A 24,517-nucleotide genomic window follows, 5' to 3' on the forward strand; every position below is an offset into this window, starting at 1 on the left:
AAAAGGGAAATGGCACACACCCTCAAACATTTCCTAATAGCAATAATTCTATTCCGAAGAAATCTAAGTTAAAGCTAGGACACATTTGCAATAGCAGATGGCTCTAAAGAAATGAGCTCAATTTTTTTTCTGCACTGTTCTTTCCTTCTCTGTCCAAAATACACATAACGTTTGCCTTGTTTCGTTTTCCGAATGAAATGGGACTGCAGAGAAGCAGCATCCACTGGCCTTTATACAAAGTCTGTATTAATTAATGATCAGTATTGTTGACGCCATTAATTTTATTAGTTGTCATCTTTGCTGACGTTTGAAAGGAATCGCAGACCTCTATAGGGATATTTATAGTACATTTTACTTTCTGTCTGGTTGTAATACTGAGTCAGTTCCTAGCCCCTCGGATCCTAGGCAAGTTCTCTTACCAAAGTCTACATTCCTCCCTAAGACAATAAGTCTGATTTGTTTTTCAAAACTTAATTTTAAAATCAATTATTGTCTCCACTGCATGAGAATTAGGGAGAGGGAAAAGATTCGATCCACCGAAGATACATGAATTACAATATGTATAAGTATTTCTTCCCCAAAACAATCAAGTTATACTTAAAAGAGTTCTATTTTTCCAAAGAGTTCTTGTTTCCAAAGTTTTCTTATTAAAAAAAAAATTTTTTAAAAATGACTGTGTATGTCTTTTGCAGGAAGTGCAGCCAATCCTTGCTAATTATTGGGACAGAACCTTAGCCTCAATAGGTGATTTCTACGCAGGACTGACCCAACCATGAGGCAGAACTAGGCGGCTGCCTAGGGCAGCAGCTTCTTGGGAGCAATAAAAAGCATCTGCAGTTAAGGCAAAACAATAGATCCTGACAGCCACACAAACTCAAAGATCCATCAGCATATACTTTAACCTGTATTTTTATAGGATGCTTCTGTGGTGATCATGATGGTTTAGTTTAATTAGCAAAATCTGTTACACACACAAAAAGAGACAGATATGCACAAAAAGTATGTTCAAAGCTCAGGCAGTACCAGTCGCGGTTGGAAACATTTATCTTCTTGAATGCACGCTGCACAACACTCAAGGCTTCTAGGGGTTATAGCTTGATATTTTTTAGACTGTTATGCTTTGCCCCTTTTTCCCATACCTAAAATCCATATAAAACCATCAAAGGTAGAACTTGTATTTTGTTTTGTCTCAAATTACTCAGGAAATGGGGTGGAACCATTTGGCAACGCAAGTTGGAGCTCACGTGATCCTGCGGAGCCAATGGGGCGCGCCTTTAGGCTTAACTATGTTTAATGTCAGATAGCGATAAACTAGAAGCTCTTGGTCAGGCCCGCGGAAATGGGCGAGCATAACCTTCTTAATCCCGGCTTTGTAGGACCTTTGGTTAACATACACACCGGAGACACTTTCTACTTCCCCAATTTCCGAGCATCCGGAGGAGGACAGCTAAGTGCACTGCCGTCTCTTCCCTACCCCAGGAGAGACAACGTTTGCTCCCTGCCCTGGGCATCAGCAGAGCCCTGCAACGGCTACCCTCAGCCCTATCTCAGTAGCCCAGTGTCCCTTAACCCTCCCTTCAGCAGAGCGTGCGACCTTGCCCGGGGGGAAGAGAGCAAGTGCTACTACAGGGACGCGTGCTCGGAGAGCCCCAGCCTGAAGAGAGAGCAAAGGCTCCGGGGGGAGAGTGCTCTCGCGGCCCTTGACGCCGGCACTCACGAGGTCGCGAGCGGAAACTTCAACAAATACGAGTACCCCGCGGTGGAGACGGTGCCCCACAACCCCCCGTCGTGCCAGTCCTTAGAATCCGATTCCACTTCTTCTTTAATGAACGAGGGGGGCAAGAACTCTTCCAACGAGCCCTCCACCGTGACTTCTCCCGTCAGCCACGGAAACAACCTAGCCACTGGTGGTAAGAGATATCTAATCAGATTTTTCGTGGGGGGTTTATTTATTTTAAGTTGGGGCGGGGGGGGGGGTTAAGGTCTTCTGTCGCCGGCATCTGCACTGATTTCCGGGACGAACCATAGCCAGGAGCATGTGTATTTTATCCATGACCACTAGGGGGTAGCACTAGAAATATCTTCATTTTTTATTAGGTGATTCTTCTTTTAAAAGAGATGGAGAGAGAAAAGGACAGGGTTATAAACATGTAAATATGTCATAAAGTAAATAAAAATAGCATAGACAACCATCCAAGAAGGCCAGGAGTGATGGATGAAATTGCTGCCTTGACGTTGAAGACTATTCAAGGACACAGTCCTTTGTCTGCTCAAATACCCCTGGCAACGTGGAGTACGGAAGACACTGTCCCTACTTTTGAATAAATACCTGGCGCCTTCTTGCGATCGAACATGGTCAGTGGTTTCATTTCATGTCTTCGGCGTTGGTGTTTTGTCAGTGATTTTGCGTTTTTGTTTTTGTTTTGGGGTGTTTTTTTTTTTTTTTAATCTCTTTTTTTTTTTGTTTCAACAACCTACGGGAATGTTCCCATTAAAGTTACACTTTGATATTTAATGTCCAGTACAAATGAGTCAACTTTCCTTTTCAGAAGGTGAGGAAAAAAAAGTTATTTCCCTGGAAGGTGTAAACTGTTGATGCCCGTGGTACTCTGTTTTTAATTAATCATTGGCAACCTTATTGAAAAGGCTAAAAGCTAAATTATACTGGAGAAAGGAGAACAGCACACATTATTGCTTAATTTCTCCTATATTTCTAGGGGCTCCTTGGTACCCGATGCACACAAGGTCCCGGAAAAAACGGAAACCGTATTCCAAATTGCAGCTAGCAGAGCTGGAAGGGGAGTTCCTGGTTAATGAATTTATCACTCGCCAAAGAAGACGAGAACTCTCGGGCCGCCTAAACCTTAGTGACCAACAGGTGAAGATCTGGTTCCAGAACCGGCGAATGAAGAAGAAACGATTACTAATGAGGGAGCAGGCTCTGTCTTTCTTTTAAAAATCCAAAGCTCAGTTCAAGTAAGACATTCTCTTAACCTGATGTTCCTTGAATCCTCACTTGATGAGGTCTGAGAAATCAGATACATTTAAAAATATATGTTTTCTTAAAAAAATCTCAGTTGAAAACATGTGACATAGTTACATATTCTTGTCCCTGGACCTGGAAAATAAAGAACCCATGTTTTGGGGCATAATCAATATAAGATAGGAAGTCCATGGGATCAGGATGGTTGGAATTACAACAGGATGAGAGAGTTTATAGTTCACTTGAACTTTCTATACCGCCCATACTGATACACAGAGCTAAGCGGTTTACAATTCAGACTTTTAAGAGAACGGAAAGGAGCTACATTTGTTTGAAAGCAACAGAGTACAGACACATAAAGGGATAGTAAATATCTGTCCATTGGTCAGCTGTTGTTTTAGGCCTTTCTGATTTTCTGCTGATGTATTTTGCAGTCATATAAAAGCTGACTCGGATGTGTTTCTTCTAGTTATGGCAAAAAAAAAACAAAAAAACACCCACCATTGAGAAGCAATCAATTGCTTTTTTACAAAGTATCAGTATTTAATTTTCGCTGCTGGGTGAAATGAATGGATACAATATTACCCTTAGATGAACCTGTAAAATCCATCTTTTACTGACACTTTCTTGGTGTGCTTAAAAATGCATATCTAGCGGTTATACCAGCATTGAAAGAAGTGAATCTGTAACTAGCCCAAGAAAATGTTGAGAACAAGATAAGGGAGCCAATATTTTGACGAACTTTTTTTAAACATCATATGTTCCAGTTTAATTTTTGAAGAAATGTCATGTACACATTCCAGAAATTCACTTTTGGAAAAGAAAAACCCTTTAGTGTCTTTACTTGAAAAAAAGAGGTGTAGGCGAGGACCCAAGATTAGGTGAAATGTTGTCATGGGTACTGGAAACTGACAATTGTTAACTGGCTTTCCATTATTACCTTTCCTTCGATAATCGTGCAATCATGCTATGTGTTGAGAGAATGGGGTATCTGATGCACATTTTGTAGCTTCACACACTCCCTTCCTTTCTCACAAAAAAATGAATTGGGACAACGAGTTTCCTACGAGTTTTTAATTCAAAGTAGAAATAATAATAAATATGACAGAACAAAATGTCTTGGAAGAGGGACCAGTTAAGTATTTTTGACACAGCTAGAATAGTTTAATTCTTCTTAAAGACGTTATATTATCTTATCGCAGTATGTTGGGCTACAGTATGTTGGTTACTGTGTCTTGATTTTATTTTTTGTTTTATATATGTAAAGAAAAAAAAACCTATTAGCCAAGTCACCACTATCAGGTATACAGACCATAAAATGCTTATTGTACTCCCTAAACTCAGGGAACACTATTTTAGGCTAATACATAAATAAATATTTTTTTTTTTAAAGCCTAAGGTAGTTGTAGACACTCCAGGACATGACATTATAATTATTTATTAAATAGCCCCTCATGCCATTCAAATTTGGGCGTAAGAGATAAGGTAAAAGGAAGAACATAAGACTCTACTTCATTTGTTTTATATCGAGGGGAGATTAATTCTATTTTATTACAAAGCCGTTACATATTGGATGTCTAAATTACCACCACGCGTTCTCATTTTTATTTTTTGCGTTCATGTTCATGGTCGACCACCAGTGACACATAGAATGCCTCTATTTACGATCCAGAATTCATGATCTCTGTTTTTGTAGACATTTCTTCAGCCCTGTTCACACCAAACCATGCCGCCACTTTTCAGCGAACCTTTATATTGCTCCTTGGTAAATGTCAGTTTCTTCAATGGCAACACTGTCACAATGGAGAGGTTCACAAGGCACAGAAGCGGACAGGAGGTCATTGTGCCATACACATTCCACATTATTTTTTTCCCACCTCTAGAAAGACGTGCAATAAAAGATATAATTAAGGCAGGCAGAATTTTTAATGGGATACCTAAAGCATTTTAACATTAACAAAAAAACAAAAACGGTAGACTGATCAGTTCCGTTACTGGAACTTTAAGGTGGCTTTCTTGTTTTATAGGTACTATTGGAAACATAAGTCCTTGTCTCCTATATTAAAAATGTAAAGTCACTCAAAATGTGAATACATTCCAATATAAAAAAAAAGTCACTCCTATCATGGTTTTGTTATTGTTGTTAGGTAGGAGAAATATTCTTATATAGATTCGGGGTTTCCCCTAAATATGTAAAATAGACTGCAATTACTGTCGCTGGCTGACTGTATTTAGAATTTGGCGGAGAGAAGATTGCGGTTAGAATGAATCGATTGTTGCACACTCTTCTGAATCCAAGTGAAGGCCTAACATTTCTCTTCAACAATGGGAGATCTTAACATCTATAGAAAATAAGATATGGTCACAGGGAACACCAGCAAATACTACCATTTCGCAGTAATACGAGTATCTCCACAATGGCATGTTGGCTATTATTGTAACGTTCTTAATGAACAAAGGTTGACAATGTGAATGAAATAGGCAATATTCTTTGTTTCAGATTGCTTTAAAGGATTCTAATGTTCATCTGTTCGTCCAGTCCCTAGTTCCCGCTTTATGTGCTGTCTCTCGTTTTGCTTATGCATACTGTCTGATTTGCTGCTGTTATTACTATGTGTAGTCTGTAATGTAGGGTTGAAAGGTTTTTGTTTTGGGGGTTTGTTTGTTTAACTTCCAGCTCTGTGGTAGCCTATGTAAATGTCCATCATTGCACGTGTTATGTTTTATGTAAAAAGTTACTTCTAAAAGTAATTACAATAAATGTATCCTAATGTGATTTGATTAAATAAACAATTGTCCAAACATAAAAAAAGCGCTTGTAATGTACTGTATTATGCATCTTCTACACTCAGAATTGGCATGGTATCCTATATTCTATAGGGTAAGAATGGGAGGTTTGGAGAGATCGCTGTTCTTTGCTTGCCCTTTTCACAGAGAATGGGGTCGATGTTGTGTACAAATAAACTCACGCTCAGACGTTCCCCATTAAAATAGCTGCAGTTTCCAAACAGCCATTCTTTTTTTTGAAAACTGCCATCAAGAATCTCCTCGCTGCTAGATTAATAAATAAAAATAAAATCTATTCTTCTCGCCTCCTTTTATTTCTTTGTTTGTTTACTAACCTTTAAAGTGGACTAACAGGGCAGTCGGATTATGTTTTTCATGTCTCTGCTTGCAAAATTGCTTTCTTTTAATGTTCAATAATTTTTATTGTGTTTTAAAAATAAAATATGCATAACAAAAATCTTACAAAGAATATCATCTCAACTCAGTTAATACATTGTAGATATATAAATTCAAAGAAATCAACAGTTATCATCACAACACAAACACGATAAAGTACCTCCCAAAACACCCTCCCACTTCCCATCCCCCCTTCCCCCATCCCCCATCCCATTTCCAAATATTACTAATAAATAGTGCTTCACTTTATGATTACAAATGTAATGAGTTCACTACAAAACTGCGTGCTCTGACTGATAATTGCTGTATATAAGGTTCCCAGGTCATCCAAAATTTAAATGTTAATGTTAGCAGCATTATTGCAGCAGCGCTGTAAACTTATTCAAATATTGTAGCTAATTGGCTTGACAAAGGAATGACCTATCCGAGGTATATCATTGCAATCTAACATAACATCAAATATGAAGCATAAAACTGAGGGCGCCTTTTACAAATGTGCGCTAGCGTTTTTAGTGCACGCACCAGATTAGCGCGCGCTATAACACACCCTACCCGAAAAACTGCGTGATCAAGAGGAGGCGGTAGCGGTTAGCATACGCGACATTTTAGCGCGCGCTATTCCACGCGTTAAGGCCCTAATGCACCTTTTGTAAAAGGAGCCCTGAGATTACAGTAGTTTTTATAAATCCATTTTTAAATTTTTATTAAGACTTATGTAATGCAAACAGAATATATACGATTGTAATATACCACAGGATTTAACATATGCCAAAGCAAGGATCATAAATTATATATTACTCTTGAAGCAATTGGTTTATGCTATAACAAAGGTAACACCCTTACAGATACACCGGTATACGTGTACCTTTATATCTGTCTATGGTCTATCTTCTTTTAAGTTGAACCGTTTTCCAGAATCATCTTAATTTGGAAGCGAAACATCCTGTAGAATGTAAAATGGTTTTAAAAGATTCATGATAGTGAAATGAAAAATAAAGATATTTAAATAAGAGACTTAAGAGAGACGGGTTATAAAATAGTTTGCCTTTTAGTCACTCAAGTATCATATCAGTGGCTCCCTGTACAGGCTTCTTTAATATGCAGCCGGTATTTCTGCAGGAACCAATTAAGCAGCACTGGGATTGTATGTGAAAGAAATCTGATTGTAAAAGAAATGGAATAATTCATTGTGGTGAAGGTAATAAAGTTTTTCATGTATTAGCAAGATGTAAAGAGATATCCTGAGTCTACTAATTGCAGTTGTTTTAATCACAACTCCATTTTTCATTGGATGTGAAATGTGATATAATTACAGATTGAGAAAAATATGATCCTCAAACTGGATATAACCATTTTTAAATGATGCTCAAGTATAAAAAAAAGAAATAATGGAGAAGCAGACCAAACAAAATACAAAAACACAGGGGTCCTTTTATTAAGGTGCACTAACTGATTTAAATCGGTTAGCGCGCCTCAATAAAAGAGCCTGACAATCTTTAATGTTCTCCCAAGACATCAAACGTGTCCAATATGGCTGTGTTTCACCAAAATGGCTTGATTGTCAATTGCAATGGACGCAGCCACATTTGTATTGAAGCCTTGGTGTCTTCAGTGTGTCATTCAGCAGCTGGTAAACTCTGCCCAAGATGAAGTCATTTTGGTGAAATGTGGCCATGTTGGGCACTTTTTATGTCCCGGGAGAATGTTAATAAAGACTGTCCCCCTCTTTTACTAAGGTGCATTAGCCAATTTAGCGCACACTAATCGATTTAGAGCATGCTAAATGCTAACGTGCCCGTTATATTCTATGGACACGTTAGCATTTAGTGTGTGCTAATCGTTAGCACATGCTAAATCGATTAGCACATGCTAAATCAGTTAGCGTGTGCTAAATCAGTTAACATGTCTTAGTAAAAGGCCCCTTGTGGTATGGGTTTTCATTTATTAATTTATTTAATTCATTCATTCATTTTCTATCCCATTCTTTCCAATGAGCTCAGAATGGGTTAAAGGTTAACATCACTAATAATAAAACCCTAAGCACACATGCACACTCCTACCTGCGTGATCCATGATCCGTAGCTCCATGGCCGGCAGAGAAATATTAAATCGATCCAATTGTCCCCATTCTACTCCACTCAGGCTTTTGTAGACTTCAATCATATCTCCCCTCAGCCATCTCTTTTCCAAGCTGAACAGCCGTAACTTTTTTAGTTTTTCCTCATATGAGAGGAGTTCCATCCCCTTTACCATCATGGTCGCTCTTCTTTGAACCTTTTCTAGTGCCACTATATCTTTCTTGAGATAAGGAGACCAGAATTGAACACAATACTTCAGATGAGGTCACACCATGGAGCGATACAGGGGCATTATGACATTCTTAGTCTTAACCATCCCTTTTTAAAATAATTCCTAGCATCCTTTTTGTTTTTTTGGCCGCCACCGCACCTTGGGCAGAAGGTTTCATTGTATTGTCTACGATAACACCCAGATCCTTTTCTTGGGCATTAACCCCCAAGGTGGACCCTAGCATCTGGTAACTGTGATTCAGGTTATTCTTCCCAATGTGCATCACTTTGCATTTGTCCACATTAAATTTCTTCTGCCACTTGGACGCCCAGTCTTCCAATTTCTTAAGGTCTGCCTGAAATTTTTCACAATCCACATGCATTTTAACACCTTTGAACAGTTTAGTGTCATCTGCAAATTTAATCACCTCACTCATTGTTCCAATTTCCAGATCATTTATAAATAAGTTAAATAACACCGGTCCCAGTAGAGATCCCTGCGGCATTCTACCATTTACTATCCTCCATTGAGTAAAACGATCATTTAACCCTACCCTCTGTTTTCTATCTGATGACCAATTCCTAATCCAGAACTGAGCTTTGCCACCTATCCCATGACTCTTTAATTTTCTCAGATGCCTCTCATGAGGAACTTTGTCAAAAGCTTTCTGAAAATCTAGATACACTACATCAACTGGCTCACCTTTATCCACATGTGTATTCATACCTTCAAAGAAGTAAAGCAAATTTGTGAGGCAAGATCTCCCTCGGCAGAACCTAAGCTGACTCTGACTCATTAAATCATGTTTGTCTATGTGTTCCACAATTTTATTTTTTATAATTATTTCCACCGTTTTGCTTGGCACTGAAGTCAGGCTTACCAATCTGTAATTTCTCGGATCTCCCCTGGAACCCTTTTTAAACATCGGCATAACATTGGTCACACTCTAATCTTCAGGTACTACAGACAACTTTAGCAACAGGTTACAAATCAATAACAGCAGGTCAGCAATTTGATGTTTGAGTTCTTTTAGCACCCTGGGATGTATACCATCCGTTCCAGTCAATTTATTGCTTTTTAACTTGTCGATTTGGCTTAGTACATCTTCCAGATTCACTGAGATTTCTTTCAATTCCTCCACATCATCACTCTTGAAAACCATTTCCGATTCAGGTAGAAAGACCTGCATCAGGGTTCACTAAGAGCTTAGTAAATTGACCCCTAAGTTAATAGAAGTAGTAGAATGGTCCCTCTGAATTAATGTGATGACAATTTAAGAATGTTTCATCAAAAAAAGGGCCAAACAATAATGACAAGAAAATAGGTTTCTTAGAATAAGACATTAATCATGATTAAAAATGTAATTGTGATTAATAATTCAGTGCTGTCCCTTCTCCAGCATCTCTCCCAGACCTGACCACAGTTCTCTCTGAGGTCCATCTCTCCCCCACCTCCCACAAGCACACACACCTGCACCTACACCTGTAGTACCTTTTCCAAATGCAGGCACATCTTTAGTCATGGAGCAGGAGCAGCAGCCCTACTCAAAGGTTGCTTGAGGCCTGCACCAGGTCTTTCCCTCTGACCAGGCCCACCCCTTCTAATACAAATTTCTGTTTTCAGAAGGGGCGAGTCAGGTCAGAGGGAAAAGCTTGGTGCTGACCTCAGGCATAATTTGAGCAGGATTACCACTGGTGCTGCAGGGCCAAAGACTTGCCTGCATTTGGAAAAGGTACTGCATATGCAGATGCAGGGGGAGACAGAGCCACAATGAGGTCTGAGAGAGATGCCAGACCAGCAGGAGGGAAGGGAATTTAGATAATACAATAGTCAGGTAGGGGAGGGAGAGGTGCCAGACTGTACATGGGGAGGGAACTGAGAGAGAACTTCAATCAGGATGGGGAGGGAGAGATGATGAACCACGGTGGAGATGGGGAGGAGGGAATTGTGAAAGAACTTCTGTCAGGGAGGGGAGGGAGAGATGCTGGGTCATAGGGTGGAAGGGAATTGAGAGAACTACATACAGGGCTAAGAAGGGAGGGAGAGATGTCGGACTGTGCATGAGTAGGGGGAAGGAGGAGATAGGGGGAGATGCTAAACAGAGGGAGAGAAGGATGGAGAGAGGGAAGTGGAGGGAAAAGAGTGAAAGATATGTTGGGTTCAGAAGAGGGAGATGAAAAAGCGAGAAAGAGAATGAACCTTGAGTGGAGAGGGTGGAGGGAAGGAAGAAAAAGAGGTGTTGGATGGAGAGGGCTGGGAGAGAGGGAAGAGATAGAGATAATGGACCTGGGGTAGAGGGGAGGAAAGGAGGGGGGAGTAAGCTTGACCTGAGGATGGGAAGATATTGGGCCTTTAATCAGTTTCATAACCACAAGGAGGACTTAGAGACCTTGTCCCCCCACTTTGGGCTCATGTCCACTCCAAAGCTGCAGAACCTGTTCAAAGGCTTGTGGGGTAGCTGAAGCCCTGACAACCAAAGAATTGTCTCCTTCCTCCTCATAATGACTCAGGGTCAAGCAAGTCAGTGGGGTGCGTCCAGCCTCTGACATGTGTACTCCTCAAGCATGCTCAATTTGTTCATCTCCACCAACAAAGGTATGATGCTTATGTGGGAGAGGAGGGAGAGGAAATGCATGCCCCTACCGAAACCTCTCCTATGTTCCACTTTCAGTCACGGAATTAGTTGTGATTAAAAATTTTAATTGAAATGTAACCTTAGTTTCTTCCTTCTCCCTAGGACTCCGAGTTGAAAGAAAAGAGTAGGAAAACTTAGGCTACCAAATCAGAGAGAATGGAATTCACACCCCTACAAACTAAGTGATAAAATTAGAGAGTAAGAACAACCATGCATCATCTCAGAATGTCAGGGTTAGGGAAATTCCTTAATACAGGGGTTCCCAAACCTATTCTAGAAGACAGTGGGGCTCATAATAAAAAAATTTAAATGTCCAAAAAACTACCTAAGTTGGACTTAGATATCCTAATCACCAGGATGTCCTAGTGCCGATAATCAAAACCCTTTTCCTGGACCTCTAGCAAACACATTTCTCGCACTGTATCCAGAGTTCCAATAGGGTGTGCTGTGAGGCGTGCTATGGGTGTGTTTTGGGTGAGATTTGGGTGGGCTTAACTTGGACATGTTAAGGCCTGGATGGAACTTAGACACTTCTAAAACCGGTCTAGTTCCAAACATCTAAGTGCCACGAAGGTACTCAAACTGACCAGATGATCACGCACACTTCCCCATTGCTCAATGACCCCCCTACCACCCCCTTTCTTGAATATCGGCTAAACATGTGCCACTTTCCAGTCTTCCGGATTCTTTCCTGATTTGATCAACAGATTGGCTATTAGTTGGATCAGTTCAGCTATAACCCCTTTCAGTTCCTTGATTACCCTCAGGTGGATGCCGTCCAGTCCCGAGGATTTATCGTTTTAAAGCCTATCAATCTGTCTACATACCTCTTCTAGACTGACTGTCGTCCCTGTCAGTTTCCCATTTTCATTTCCTGTGTATAGTATGTCAGCTTCAGGTATATTGGATATATCCTCTTCGGTAAATACAGACGCATAAAATGTGTTCAGTTTGTCGGCGATGGCTTTGTCCTCCTTTAGTACTCCCTTTATTCCCTGGTCATCTAACGACCCCATCGCTTCCTTCATGGGTCATTTCCCTTTAATATATCGAAAGAATGGCTTAAAGTTTTTGGCCTCCTTGGCTATTTTTTCTTTGTAGTCTCTTTTGGCCCCTCTTACCACTTTATGGCACTTGTGTTTATGTTGTTTGTGCTTTTTCCAGTTTTCTTCCGTTTTTGTCCTTTTCCATTCCTTAAACAAAGTCTTCTTGTCTCCAGTATTCAGTCTCTGTGAACAATATATATACTGTATATTGTATGTGTAAAACAATGTTCTTCTACATCTTCAAAACATAAATAATAATTCCTGAAAATGCTTATATGCTATAGGCATATTGGGTGAGTACCTGTCATGAATGTTGAAAATCAGATTCAATGCTCTCAAACATGTTTCATAGTTGTAACTGTTCTTGAATTCAGACACAGTCTTGTCTCCACCACCTCCACTGTGTAACTAGTCCACCCTTTCTGTAAAAACATATTTCCTTAGATTTCTCCTGAGCTTACCACCTAAATCGATTAGTACTTCTTGATGAATTCCTCTCTAAATGTTCTATCCTCATCATAAACATAAAAACATGATGGCAGATAAAGGCCAAATGGCTCATCTAGTTTGCCCATCCATAATAACCATTATTACATTACATTACATTACAGATTTTTATTCCGCCATTACCTTGCGGTTCAAGGCGGATTACAAAAGATTTATGAAAGGGGGGTTACAATGGAAGAACATTAGTCATTACTAAAGTTGTAAAGAGTAGATAATTTGTCATTTCAAGAGTTGTAAAGAGTAGAACATTTGTCAGTATTTGAATGGTAAAAAGTGGAGAGGAGTAGGTAGAGATTTAGGAAGAAAGGGAAACTAAGGAAGATTATCTCTTTCTCTCCCGAGAGATCCCACATGCCCATCCCAGGTCCTTTTGAATTCTGACACAGTCTCTGTCTCCACCACCTCTTCTGGGAGACACATCTACCACCCTTTCTGTAAAAAAGTATTTCCTTAGATTACTCTGGAACCTATCATAAGAACATAAGAAGGTGCCTCCGCTGAGACAGACCAGAGGTCCATCCTGCCCAGCGGCCGGTTCCCGCAGCGGCCCATCAGGCCTATTGCCTGAACAGTGTTCCCAGACTAATTTTGTAACTTACCTCTAATCCTCTAATCCTGTCCCTATAACCTACCTCTACTCCTGTCTGTACCCCTCAATCCCTTTGTCCTCCAGGTACCTATCCAATCCTTCTTTGAAGCCCTGTAGCGTGCTCCTGCTTATCACATCCTCTGGTAGCGTGTTCCATGTATCCACCACCCTTTGGGTGAAAAAGAACTTCCTGGCGTTTGTTCTAAACCTTTCCCCTTTCAATTTCTCTGAGTGCCCCCTTGTACTTGTAGTTCCCCATAATTTGAAAAATCTGTCCCTGTCTACTTTTTCTACACCCTTCATGATCTTGAAGGTTTCTATCATGTCTCCTCTAAGTCTCCGCTTTTCTAGGGAGAAAAGCCCCAGCCTTTTCAGTCTGTCAGTATATGAGAGGTCCTCCATACCCTTTATTAGCTTAGTTGCTCTTCTCTGGACTCTCTCAAGTACCGCCATGTCCTTCTTGAGGTACGGCGACCAGTACTGGACACAGTACTCCAGGTGCGGGCGCACCATTGCACGATACAGTGGCAGGATGACTTCCTTCGTCCTGGTCGTGATACCTTTCTTAATGATACCCAACATTTTGCTTGCTTTCTTTGAGGCTATCGCACACTGTGCCGACACCTTAAAGGATGTGTCTACCATCACTCCCAGGTCTCTTTCAAGGTTGCTCACCCCTAGCGGTGATCCCCCCATTTTGTAAGTGAACATCGTTTTTTTTTCCCCTACATGCATGACCTTGCATTTCCCTATGTTGAAGCTCATTTGCCACTTTTTGGCCCACTCTTCCAGCGTTGTCAGATCCTTTTGGAGATCTTCGCAGTCCTCCATGTTATTAACCCTGCTGTATAGTTTGGTGTCACCTCTTAACTTCATCCTATGCCCTCTCAATGCAGAGTTTCCTTTCAAATTAAAGAGACTCCACTCATGCGCATTTCCTCCAAAGTATACAGATTGAGATATTTAAGTCTGTCCCTATACGCCTTATGATGAAGACCACATACCATTTTAGTAGCCTTCCATTCTTTTATATCTTTTTAAAGGTGCGGCCTCCAGAATTGTACACAATATTCTAAATGAGGTCTCACCAAAGTCTTATATAGGGGCATCAATACCTCCTTTTTCCTACTGGCCATACCTCTCCCTATGCAACCTAGAATCCTTCTAGCTTTCACTGTCACCTTTTTAACCTGTTTGGCCACCTGAAGATAGAAACATGGAAACATAGAAAGATGACGGCAGAAAAGGCCTATAGCCCATCAAGTCTGCCCACTCTACTGACCCACCCCATTAAGTCTGAGTACTAATGACCTAGTTCCTAAACTCGACCCTCGTAAGGATCCCACTAGGGCATCCCATTTATTCTTAAAGTCAATCACGTTGATGGCCTTGATCACCTGCTCTGGAAGCTTGTTCCAGTGATCTACAACCCTTTCTGTGAAGAAATACTTCCTTACGTCACTATCGAATTTCCCTCCTCTGAGTTTGAGCGGATGCCCCCTTGTGACCGAGGGTCCTTTGAGAAAGAAGATGTCTTCTTCCACCTCGATATGTCCCGTGATGTATTTAAATGTCTCAATCATGTCCCCCCTCTCCCTGCGTTCCTCCAGGGTGTAGAGCTGCAATTTGTTTAGTCTTTCTTCGTACGAGAGACCCTTGAGCCCCGAGATCATCCTAGTGGCCATCTGTTGAACCGACTCAACTCTAAGCACGTCTTTACGATAATGTGGCCTCCAGAATTGCACACAGTACTCCAGATGAAGTCTCACCATGGTTCTGTACAGTGGCATTATGACTTCAGATTTGCGGCTAACGAAGCTTCTATTGATACATCCCATAAGTTGCCTTGCTTTGGATGAGGCCTTCTCCACTTGTTTGGCGGCCTTCATGTCTGCACTGATGATTACTCCCAAGTCTCTTTCTTCTGAAGTCCTAGCTAGTGTTTCTCCATTTAAGGTGTAAGGTTTGCATGGATTTCTGCTACCGAGATGCATAACCTTACATTTCTTAGCGTTGAAGCCCAGCTGCCATGTCGAGGACCAGTTTTCCAACGTAAGCAGATCCTGCGTCATACTATCCTGCAGATTGCTTTCACTTACTATATTACATAGTTTGGCGTCATCAGCGAATAGAGTTACTTTACCCTGAAGCCCTTGGGTCAAGTCCCTTATGAATATGTTAAAAAGGAGTGGACCCAGGACTGAGCCCTGTGGCACTCCGCTGGTCACCTCTGATGTCTCAGAGAGGGTGCCGTTGACCACTACCCTCTGACGTCTTCCACTCAGCCAATCATTGACCCATGCAATTAGTGTCTCACCTAACCCCATCGATTTCATCTTGTTTAATAGTCTACGGTGTGGGACGCTGTCGAAAGCCTTACTGAAATCCAAGTACACTATGTCCAGAGACTCTCCCGAGTCTAGCTTTCCTGTTACCCAATCAAAGAAGCTGATAAGATTGGATTGGCATGACCTACCCCTAGTGAATCTATGTTGACTAGGATCCCTTAGATTCCCCTCATCCAAAATCGTGTCTAATTTACATTTAAGTAGTGTTTCCATGAGTTTACACACTATTGATGTGAGACTCACTGGTCTGTAATTCGCAGCCTCCGCTCTGCAGCCCTTTTTGTGCAGAGGAACGACGTTAGCTGTTTTCCAGTACAGGGGGACTCTCCCCGTACTTAGGGAGAGATTGAAGAGCACATACAATCACACCCAAATCCTGTACTTCTGTTGTGCACATAAGTTCTTCAGTATTTACTTTTCATAGCTGTTCAATAGCTTTAACCTTTAGAGCTCCTAAATATTTTTCATGAGTGATGACTCCTAAGGTGAACCCTAGCATCAGATAACTATGATTTGGATTATTGTTCCCAATATGCAACACTTAGGATTTGTCCACATTAAATTTCATCTGCCATTTGGATACCCAGTCTTCCAATTTCCTAATTGTGTTTTAACAATTTTATAAAGTTTAGTATCATCTGCAAATTTAATAACCTCATTTGTTCTAATTTCCAGATCATTTATAAATATGTTAAATAGCACCAGTCCCAGTGCAGATCCCTGTGGCACTCTACTATTTACCCTCCTCCATTAAGAAAAATGTCCATTTAACCCTCCCATCTCTTTTCTGTCCATTAACCAATTCTTAATTCACTATAGAACATTGCCTCCTATCCCATGACTTTTAAATTTGCTCAATAGTCTCTCCTGAGGAAATTTGTTGAAAGCTTTCCATAAATATAGATACACTACATCAGGGATGCCCAAGTCTGGTCCTTGAGATCTACTGGCAGGCCAGGTTTTCAGGAAATCCACAATGAACATGCATGAGAGAAATTTGCATACCAAGAAGGCATTGCAGGCAATCTCTCTCATGCATATTCATTGTGGATATCCTGAAAACCTGACCTGCCAGTAGATCTCGAGGACTGGACTTGGGCAGTCCTGCACTACATCAACCAGCTCACCTTTATCCACATGTTTATCATACCTTCATATCTATATGACTTCCATGTATTCATTGATCATACTACTGACAATAAACACTTCACTAAAACTGGATGGTCGTCTAAGACTCTTCTGGCATCTTGCTTCAACTTCTGTCTACCTCTGGAGCAAAAGATCAGAAACCGGACCACTATGAATGAGATAAAACATTTGCAAATTCATTAGAATGACCATGAATATAGCATTGCGCATAACATTTAGAAAAAGACAATACAAAATAGGTATCCTTAACACCCCCATATTACAGTACATTGCTCAAAACTTCAAAAAACCCAAGATCAACTTGGAGTTGTTCTGTAAAGACATATATCACATTAACCCCAAGCATATGTGTGTTTATGAGTGGTGCGGCAGATATTTTGTGTGTGTATTTGGGGGTAAAATTTAAAAGGTGGAAGAATGATAAGGTCCACAGCAGACTCTTTCTCATTACTTTATAGGTTGTTGTCTGGTAAGGTTTGGCTTACACCTGATGTCCTTCTGTACACAATTGCCTATGTGTTGTTCACATTACTTGTTGATTCTTGAAAGTGGTTTATCTTTGTACACATTCTACCACTGTTAATGGTTACTGCGGATGGGCAGACTAGATGGGCAATTTAGCCTTTATCTGGCAACATTTTTCTATGTTAATAAAGTACATTAAAAAAAAAAAAAATAACCCTAAGCTTCAGATTGTTCTTTAAACATTTCCTACAGTATACACCATGACAAGCCATCATAATTCCCTATGAAATCTCAGAATCATATCTGCACACTTCAAAAACAAGGATAAAGGACTGATTTTGATTCCACCAAAATCAGCTGCAAAATATTAAATCTAGCAGTCAATTATGAATGGACTTTGCCATCCCCACTTTATTATTTTAGCTTAATCTCTCCCATCATTACTCTACTTACATTCAAAATCTTGCTCCTTATTCAAAAGCAAAGAGAAATCTAATAATAATAATAATAATTTTATTTTTGTATACCGCCATACCCAGGGAGTTCTAGGCGGTTCACAACAAATAGATGAGTTACATACAGTGCAATTGAAAAAAGAAGAACATAAAAAGGCAATTGAGGGTCAAACTAGTTTACATTGACAATTTAAGTGAAGGAAGGGCTAATACAGAGCACATACGGTATGTATTGTAAGAGAGTACAATTGAATTTATGAGAGGGGGGAACAAAGCATATTATATGAGAGGGAGGGGGCAGGGATCTTGGAAGGGGGGAGGAGGGGGAAAAAGTAAAGAAAGGTGGGCAGTGTTGAAGGGGGGAGGGGAGAGTTAAGGATTTGATCTGATGCAAAGAAGAGTGTTCGATCTGTTTTCTAAGGTGGGGAGGGGGAGCGTTAAGGCGGAAGAGGGGAGCATTAAGGATTTGGTCCATTGAAAAGTAGAGTTTTGAGCTTTTTTCTAAAGTGGAGGTATGAAGAGGCGTCAAGTATAATTTGGGCGAGCCATGAGTTTAGTTTGGCCGCTTGAAAAGAGAAGGTTCGTTCGAGGAATCTTTTAAGATGACATGATTTCAGTGAGAGGAAAGTGAACATAGTTATTCTGCGGGAGCTCTTATTATTATAGTTCAGGTTGAAGTGGGGGTAAAGATAGTCTGGTGACATACCCGATACGGTTTTGTAGCAGATGCAAGAGAACTTAAATAGGACCCTGGATTCGAATGGCAGCCAGTGCAACTTGTGGTAGAAGGGGGATATGTGTTCCCATTTCTTCAGGCCAAAGATAAGGCGGATGGCGGTGTTTTGGACCAATCTCAGCTTTTTGGTGACTTTCTTGAAGGCGCCTAGATAAATGATGTTACAGTAGTCCAGGACACTCAGAATAGAAGCTTGGACCAGCAGACGAAAGGAGGTGTCGTTAAAGTATTTTTTAATGGTGCGGAGTTTCCAGAGTATCAAGATACATTTTTTAAACACTAGGTCAGTGTGTTTCTCTAGTGTGAGATGTTTGTCTAAGGTGACTCCTAGTATTTTTAAGGATTGCTCAATACAGTAGTCTAGGCTATTGATATGTATCGCAGTTTCCTTGATTTTGTCGTTTGGGGATACTAAGAAGAATTTAGTTTTTTCTGGGTTTAGCTTTAGCCTAAACGCTGTCATCCAAAGTTCAATCTGATTTAGGGTGAGAGATAGCGAGTTTAGAAGCTCTGAGGTAAGGTAGGAGAGCGGAATGATTATGGTGATGTCGTCTGCATAGATGAAGAATTTGAGTTTCAAACTCTGCAGGAGGTTTCCTAGGGAGGCAAGGGGGAGCCTTGTGGGACCCCACAAGGGTTGTCCCAGCTGTAAGAGGTAGTGTTGTCCTTGAACACCTTGTAGGTTCTTGTCAGGAATTCGTGGAACCAATTGAGAACATCTACATACTTTCCAAGTAAAATTTTTCTTTTTTCTTTTCATGAAATTTTTCTTCTTTTCTTTTCATTTGTATCCATTATGAAGCTAAGTAATAAGGGCTGGATTCTGTAACTGGCACCTAAAGTTAGACACCTATCACAGATGTTGTCTTCCGACTCAGAAGGAAGGCCAACCAGAAACTAATTAAATCATCAGACAACAAAGGTAGGAAAAATTATTTTATTTTCAATTTAGTGATCAAAATGTGTCAGTTTTGAGAATTTATATCTGCTGTGTGTATGAATAATGAAAGGAAAACATGTCATTACAATTAGTAGGGAGGGGGGGCAGGGTGCAGAGCCTTGCAAGGAGTGTGGGATTGGGTGCAGAGCCTGGCAGGGAGTGAGGGGGGGCTGGGTGCAGAGCCTGGTATAGGTTAGTACACAATTTGGTTTAGAATGTTTTTTTTCTTGTTTTCCTACTCTAAATCTAGGGTGTGTCTTATGGTCAGGTGCATCTTATGGAGCGAAAAATACGGTAACTATCTTATTATTACACAAAATTTCTGCATTAATTTTTTCATATTTATAACATAAGCATAAAGAATCCCACCAAAAGGAGAAATTAAGTCTATCCCAATTTTTCCATTTCTTAGTAACCATTTGCATGGCTATCCCTGTCATTATAGCAAATAGTCTGCTTTTATATCTATCTAATGGAGGTTTAGGTGACAAAAAAGTACCACAGATAACCACCTCATAAGATAATGTAATTGAAGACTCCAGAATCAAATTGATTTGTCCCCATATTGATTTCCAAAAGTTGAGTATCAAAGGACAATAGAACAAGAAATGATCCAGTGTCCTTATTTCAAGATGGCAGTGCCAGCATCTATTATATTTTGAACTGTCTAACTTATGCAAACGAACTGGGGTCCAAAAAACTCTGTGCAACAGAAAAAAACCAAGTTTGTCTCATAGATGCTGACGCTGTACATCTTATCCTCCAAGTTCAAATCTGTGGCCATTGAGTAGCTGAAATCTGCTGCTTTATCTCAATGCTCCAAATATCTTTAGACTAGTGTTAGGCTTCTTGTTCAAATATCTTATACCTCAAGGGAATTTAATTATCCAAAGTGATATACTTAAATATGTTCTACTAACTCACTTTGTTATTCAAAACAATATCATATCAATCAATCAAGTAACTGAAGTTATTTAGTGAACACTCAGACCCACAGCTGAGGTCTCAGTGAAAAATTCACGGAGCAGCTGTTAAAGAGACCATCATCGTTGTTCACAGTCTCACCCTCCATACAACAGCTAAATAACTGCACAAAGATGGTAAAACAAAACCAACTTAGCTTTGAATGGAGTGGGTAATCGATATAGCTGCTCCGGGTTCCTTTTTATTCAAGTGACTGCATTCAATACAATTGCCCTATTGAACACTGGAGCGCTGAACGGAGCCAGAGCTGGGGCTTGTGGCTTTATTCCCAAAGTTTGACACACGTAAAAGCAGAGCCCTGAATCACAGTAGGGGAGACACGGAGGACAGGGAAGATATAGGGAGAATGGAGAGACAGAAGCAGGGGAATCAAGGCAAAGGCACCAGCAGCAGTGCAAGCAGGAAGGTGAGGGGAGGAGTCTCTCTCAATCTCACAGCAGTGGGGATGTGGATATGGTAAAGGACTTTCCTAGCCTGAGCCCAGCTGCTGAGAAACTGGTAGGAGCTGAGGCTATGGACACTGCTGAACTGCTTCTAGATGCCAGCTTTACCCCAGAGGGAATGGAAGTTAGTCCATAAGCTAAAGGGGAAGAAAGGAATCTGTCTCACTAAGCTGTGTTTGTGTCCTTGCTCTCTTTAACCAGAGACCAGGTGTTTCTAATTAGGGAGAGAAGGAAAACCTCTCCGTTTTGCTCTGTGACTGTCCGGAGGTTTTGTTTGCTAAGAAGCTGTAAATTGCATCTTGTGAAGTCTCTGTGGTAAAGCCTCTGCAACACTAGCAACTTATCTAAAACACCCTGCTGTGCTCCGTTGGCAGAAAAGCTCAGCTGTTGCTGATGAGCCCTATTGAACACTGGAGCGCTGAACGGAGCCAGAGCTGGGGCTTGTGGCTTTATTCCCAAAGTTTGCTACTATACTTGCCTTCTGTGTTTGTGCAGCTTTTCTTTTCTTGTTTGGAAGTTATTTTCATGGCATTTCTGTTTACCTGAACCCTGGTGAAGAGGACTGTCTTTAATCAGAGAAAGTCCAGGGGAATTCTATTGTATGCCATACTTGGACTTTGGACCTTTCTGACAATCATGTGAACTATTTTTACTTTTGCCTGATTTATGCATGTCATGATTGTGGCTGACGGAGCTCAGACCACCCATCAAATAAAGTCTAGGAATGAGAGTTCAATCATATCTGAACTGTGTCTCCCATTACTGATAGTCTTATCTCAGTGTGGCCTGGGCAGACTAGGCAGGGGCCTAGGTCTGTTTTACCTGAAAGGCTTTCCTCTTTCCTGAGGAAGCCACGCCGACAGGTCAGAGTAAAACACGGCTAAACCACCTGCAGGCCTGAGCAGGGGATAGTTGTGTGACAATACCCTGCCGCATAATGAAAGCTTGATGGTATCTATAGAAATTTGAAAAATATACCCCCACCCGCCAATTGTGGTTTTTGCAAAAATCCTAAGGCTATTCTAGCAGTTTTACCTAGCCAAATAAATTTTGTAAGGATCTCATTCAATTTTTTATAAAAGGACCCCTGAAAATAAACCGTCAACATACTCATTTGGTAGCAAACTACAGGCAAAATAATCATTTTTATGGTTTAGACTCTCCCCCACCAAGAAATATGTAGTGGGTTCCAATGCTCATACATTTCTTTGACTTTCAATAATAAGGATTTTTCATTTACTGTCATTGTGGAATGTGTCTTCCAATGTTTTCTGAATCATAATACCCAAATATTTTATGCCCTCTTCCTTCCAAAGGAAAAGGAATGGATCAAATAAGCCTTTTACACAATGTACATTTAACGGAAAAACCTCTGATTTACTCCAATTTATTTTGTGCCCCGAAAATTTACCAAACTGATCAATCAATTCCAGTAAATGTGGTATGGTAGACTCAGGATTCTTCAAATGAAGCAAAATATCATTTGAATAGGCTGAAACCTTATATTCTCGGCCTGCATATGGAATTCCCTGTTTCTCCTTTGCCTGCTGAATGGCCAACAAGGGTTCCAAAACAATATAAAAAAGCAAAGGAGACAAGAGACATCCTCTCTCCAGATAAAAATGCTCTGAGAATATATTATTAATATATAATCTAGCAGAAGGGGAACTATACAAGGTTTGAATCATTTGAATGAATACAGATCCTATACCAAACCAGTCCATTACTTGATACATGAAAGTCCATTTTACACGATCAAAGGCCTTCTCTGCATCCAAAGAAACAGAGAAGGCCGGATCATCCATTGTTTTAAATTGAGCATATGTAGTACCTATCTGGTATTATTTGAAGAATGTCTTTGAGCAACGAAACGCATTTGGTGCATACCGATCATATAAGGGAGAGCCATGGCTAATCTTAGAGCCAATAACTTAGCCAGGAGTTTTCCATCTACATTAATTAAAGAAATAGGCCTGTAGTTTGAAACCAACATGGGATCTCTATTTGGCTTCGGCAAAACAATGATTAAAGATTCTGCCATAGTACCTGAAACGTCTGGAGGCAATTCCCCTTAGAAAGAAAGAATACAGACAGTGTCCTAAAGGGATAGCCTAATCTTTTATTAGTACATCCAGCTTTTATACTTTTTTAACATGGGTCAGTGGTATTAGCAGATGACGTAAGTACAAACCATATCTGGTGACAGGATACATAGGCTTCAAAGAAGTAATCAACACTAAAAAAAAGGAGGGGGGGGTGAATGAGCAGGATATGTACTTCATTGTTTAAATTAAAAGGTGTAAAAAGCTTCCTTTATCTATCTCAACCGGTACATGGCAGTGGAGGGTTGAGCCTTCATTGTCTCAGACAGCTAACTTCGTTAACATGATTAAATGACCTCTTCCCAAACATCAAGTTTTTTGATTACCTCCAGCATAGACAGAGACAGAAAACTTATCCTTTCAAATGTGTCCTTTCAGTACCTGATATACAACCCTTAATCAGTTGTGATTGATATAAATTTAAAAGATAAGGTAAAAGTATAATTTGAAATGATTTGTAAAACTCCACAGTGAATTCATCACAATCCGGAGCGGATCCAACTCTGAGAGACTTCAATGCTGCCTGGAGTTCCTTAAGTGATATAGGCGCTTCAAGATTTCCTTTTATATGCTCGGGAATTTTTGGCCCCTGAATTAATTTTAAAAATTCTAATCCCTCAATTTCTTTATTTGAATAAAGCTCAGAAGAATATAAACCTTTGTAATAATCCACAAATTGTTTTAAAACATTTCCAATTTGAGTATGAATTTTACCTTTCTCATCTTTAATGGCCACAATCTTTACTTTTCTTTTTTGGCTTTAAGATAGTTAGCCAATAATTTTCCCGCTTTATTCGAATTTCCATAATACAAAGCCTGTTGAAAAAGCAAATCTTTCATAGCCAATTGTGAGGAAATCTCATTATATTTATATTTAGCTTTCAGTAGGGCATTCAAAGTTTCTTGTTCCCATTTTGAGGCCAATTGTGACTCTAAATTCCGAATAGTTTGTTCCAAATTGGAAAATTCTAATTTTAGCATTTTCCTAATATGCGCCAGATATGAAATTATTTGCCCTCTCATTGTAGCTTTTGAAAGCATCCCAAATGGTTTCCAAAGAGATTTCCTCCCAGGTATTGAGTTGAAAATATTCATTTTTAGTTGAATTTCCTCGAGAAAGTTTGAATATGCAAGCAATGTGTTATTAAATCTCCAAACAGGTCTATTATATTCTTCTTCAGTAAATTGATATTCAATCCAATTGCCAGCATGAGCCATCAAAAGGATTGGTCTATGCTGGATGTTGTAATCTGTTGAGTAAAGTGGTCTGAAACAAAAATATAATCAATTCTTGAAAATGATTTATAAACGTGGGAGCAAAACGAGAATTTGCGAGCTTTATAATGAAAAATACGCCATATATCCTTTAATCCACAAGAATATATAAGATTGTCTAGACCTAATGATTTTAATTGCTTACTAGGTTGTTTATCCAATAATAATAATAATAATAATTTTTATTTTTATATACCACCAAAGCCGTGATAGTTTGAGGCGGTTTACAATAAGAGGCGCTGGACAATCAGCGAAGTAGTTACAATACAAAGTCATCGAAGAGTTACAATACAATGTCGAAAAAGTTACAATGCAAAGTCGTCAAAAATAAGGTACAGGTTGGGAGGAGAGATACACTAGATTCATAGGTTACAATCAGTTAAACAAA

At 40.0% G+C, this 24,517-nt stretch overlaps 1 protein-coding gene across 3 annotated transcripts in view; it reads left to right on the forward strand.

Annotated features, from left to right (window-relative positions):
* Positions 1-1,294: 1,294 nt before the first annotated feature.
* HOXC12 (homeobox C12) overlaps positions 1,295-24,517 on the forward strand; it is a 54,087-nt gene continuing 30,864 nt past the window's right edge. For 2 of the 3 annotated variants that reach the window (XR_004538640.1, XM_033935643.1), the window contains exons 1-2: positions 1,295-1,910; positions 2,718-2,976. Coding sequence is in view for 2 of the 3 variants with exons in the window: in XM_033935643.1 (XP_033791534.1) it covers positions 1,340-1,910; positions 2,718-2,956 (810 nt within the window). In the remaining variant the exon portion in view is untranslated. Of the gene's footprint in view, positions 1,911-2,717; positions 5,807-24,517 lie in introns of those variants that run through there. The other variant, XM_033935642.1, reaches the window with a different exon arrangement.

This window comes from Geotrypetes seraphini, chromosome 3 (genome assembly GCF_902459505.1).
Source record: "Geotrypetes seraphini chromosome 3, aGeoSer1.1, whole genome shotgun sequence".
In the NCBI taxonomy this organism is placed as follows: Eukaryota; Metazoa; Chordata; class Amphibia; order Gymnophiona; family Dermophiidae; genus Geotrypetes; species Geotrypetes seraphini.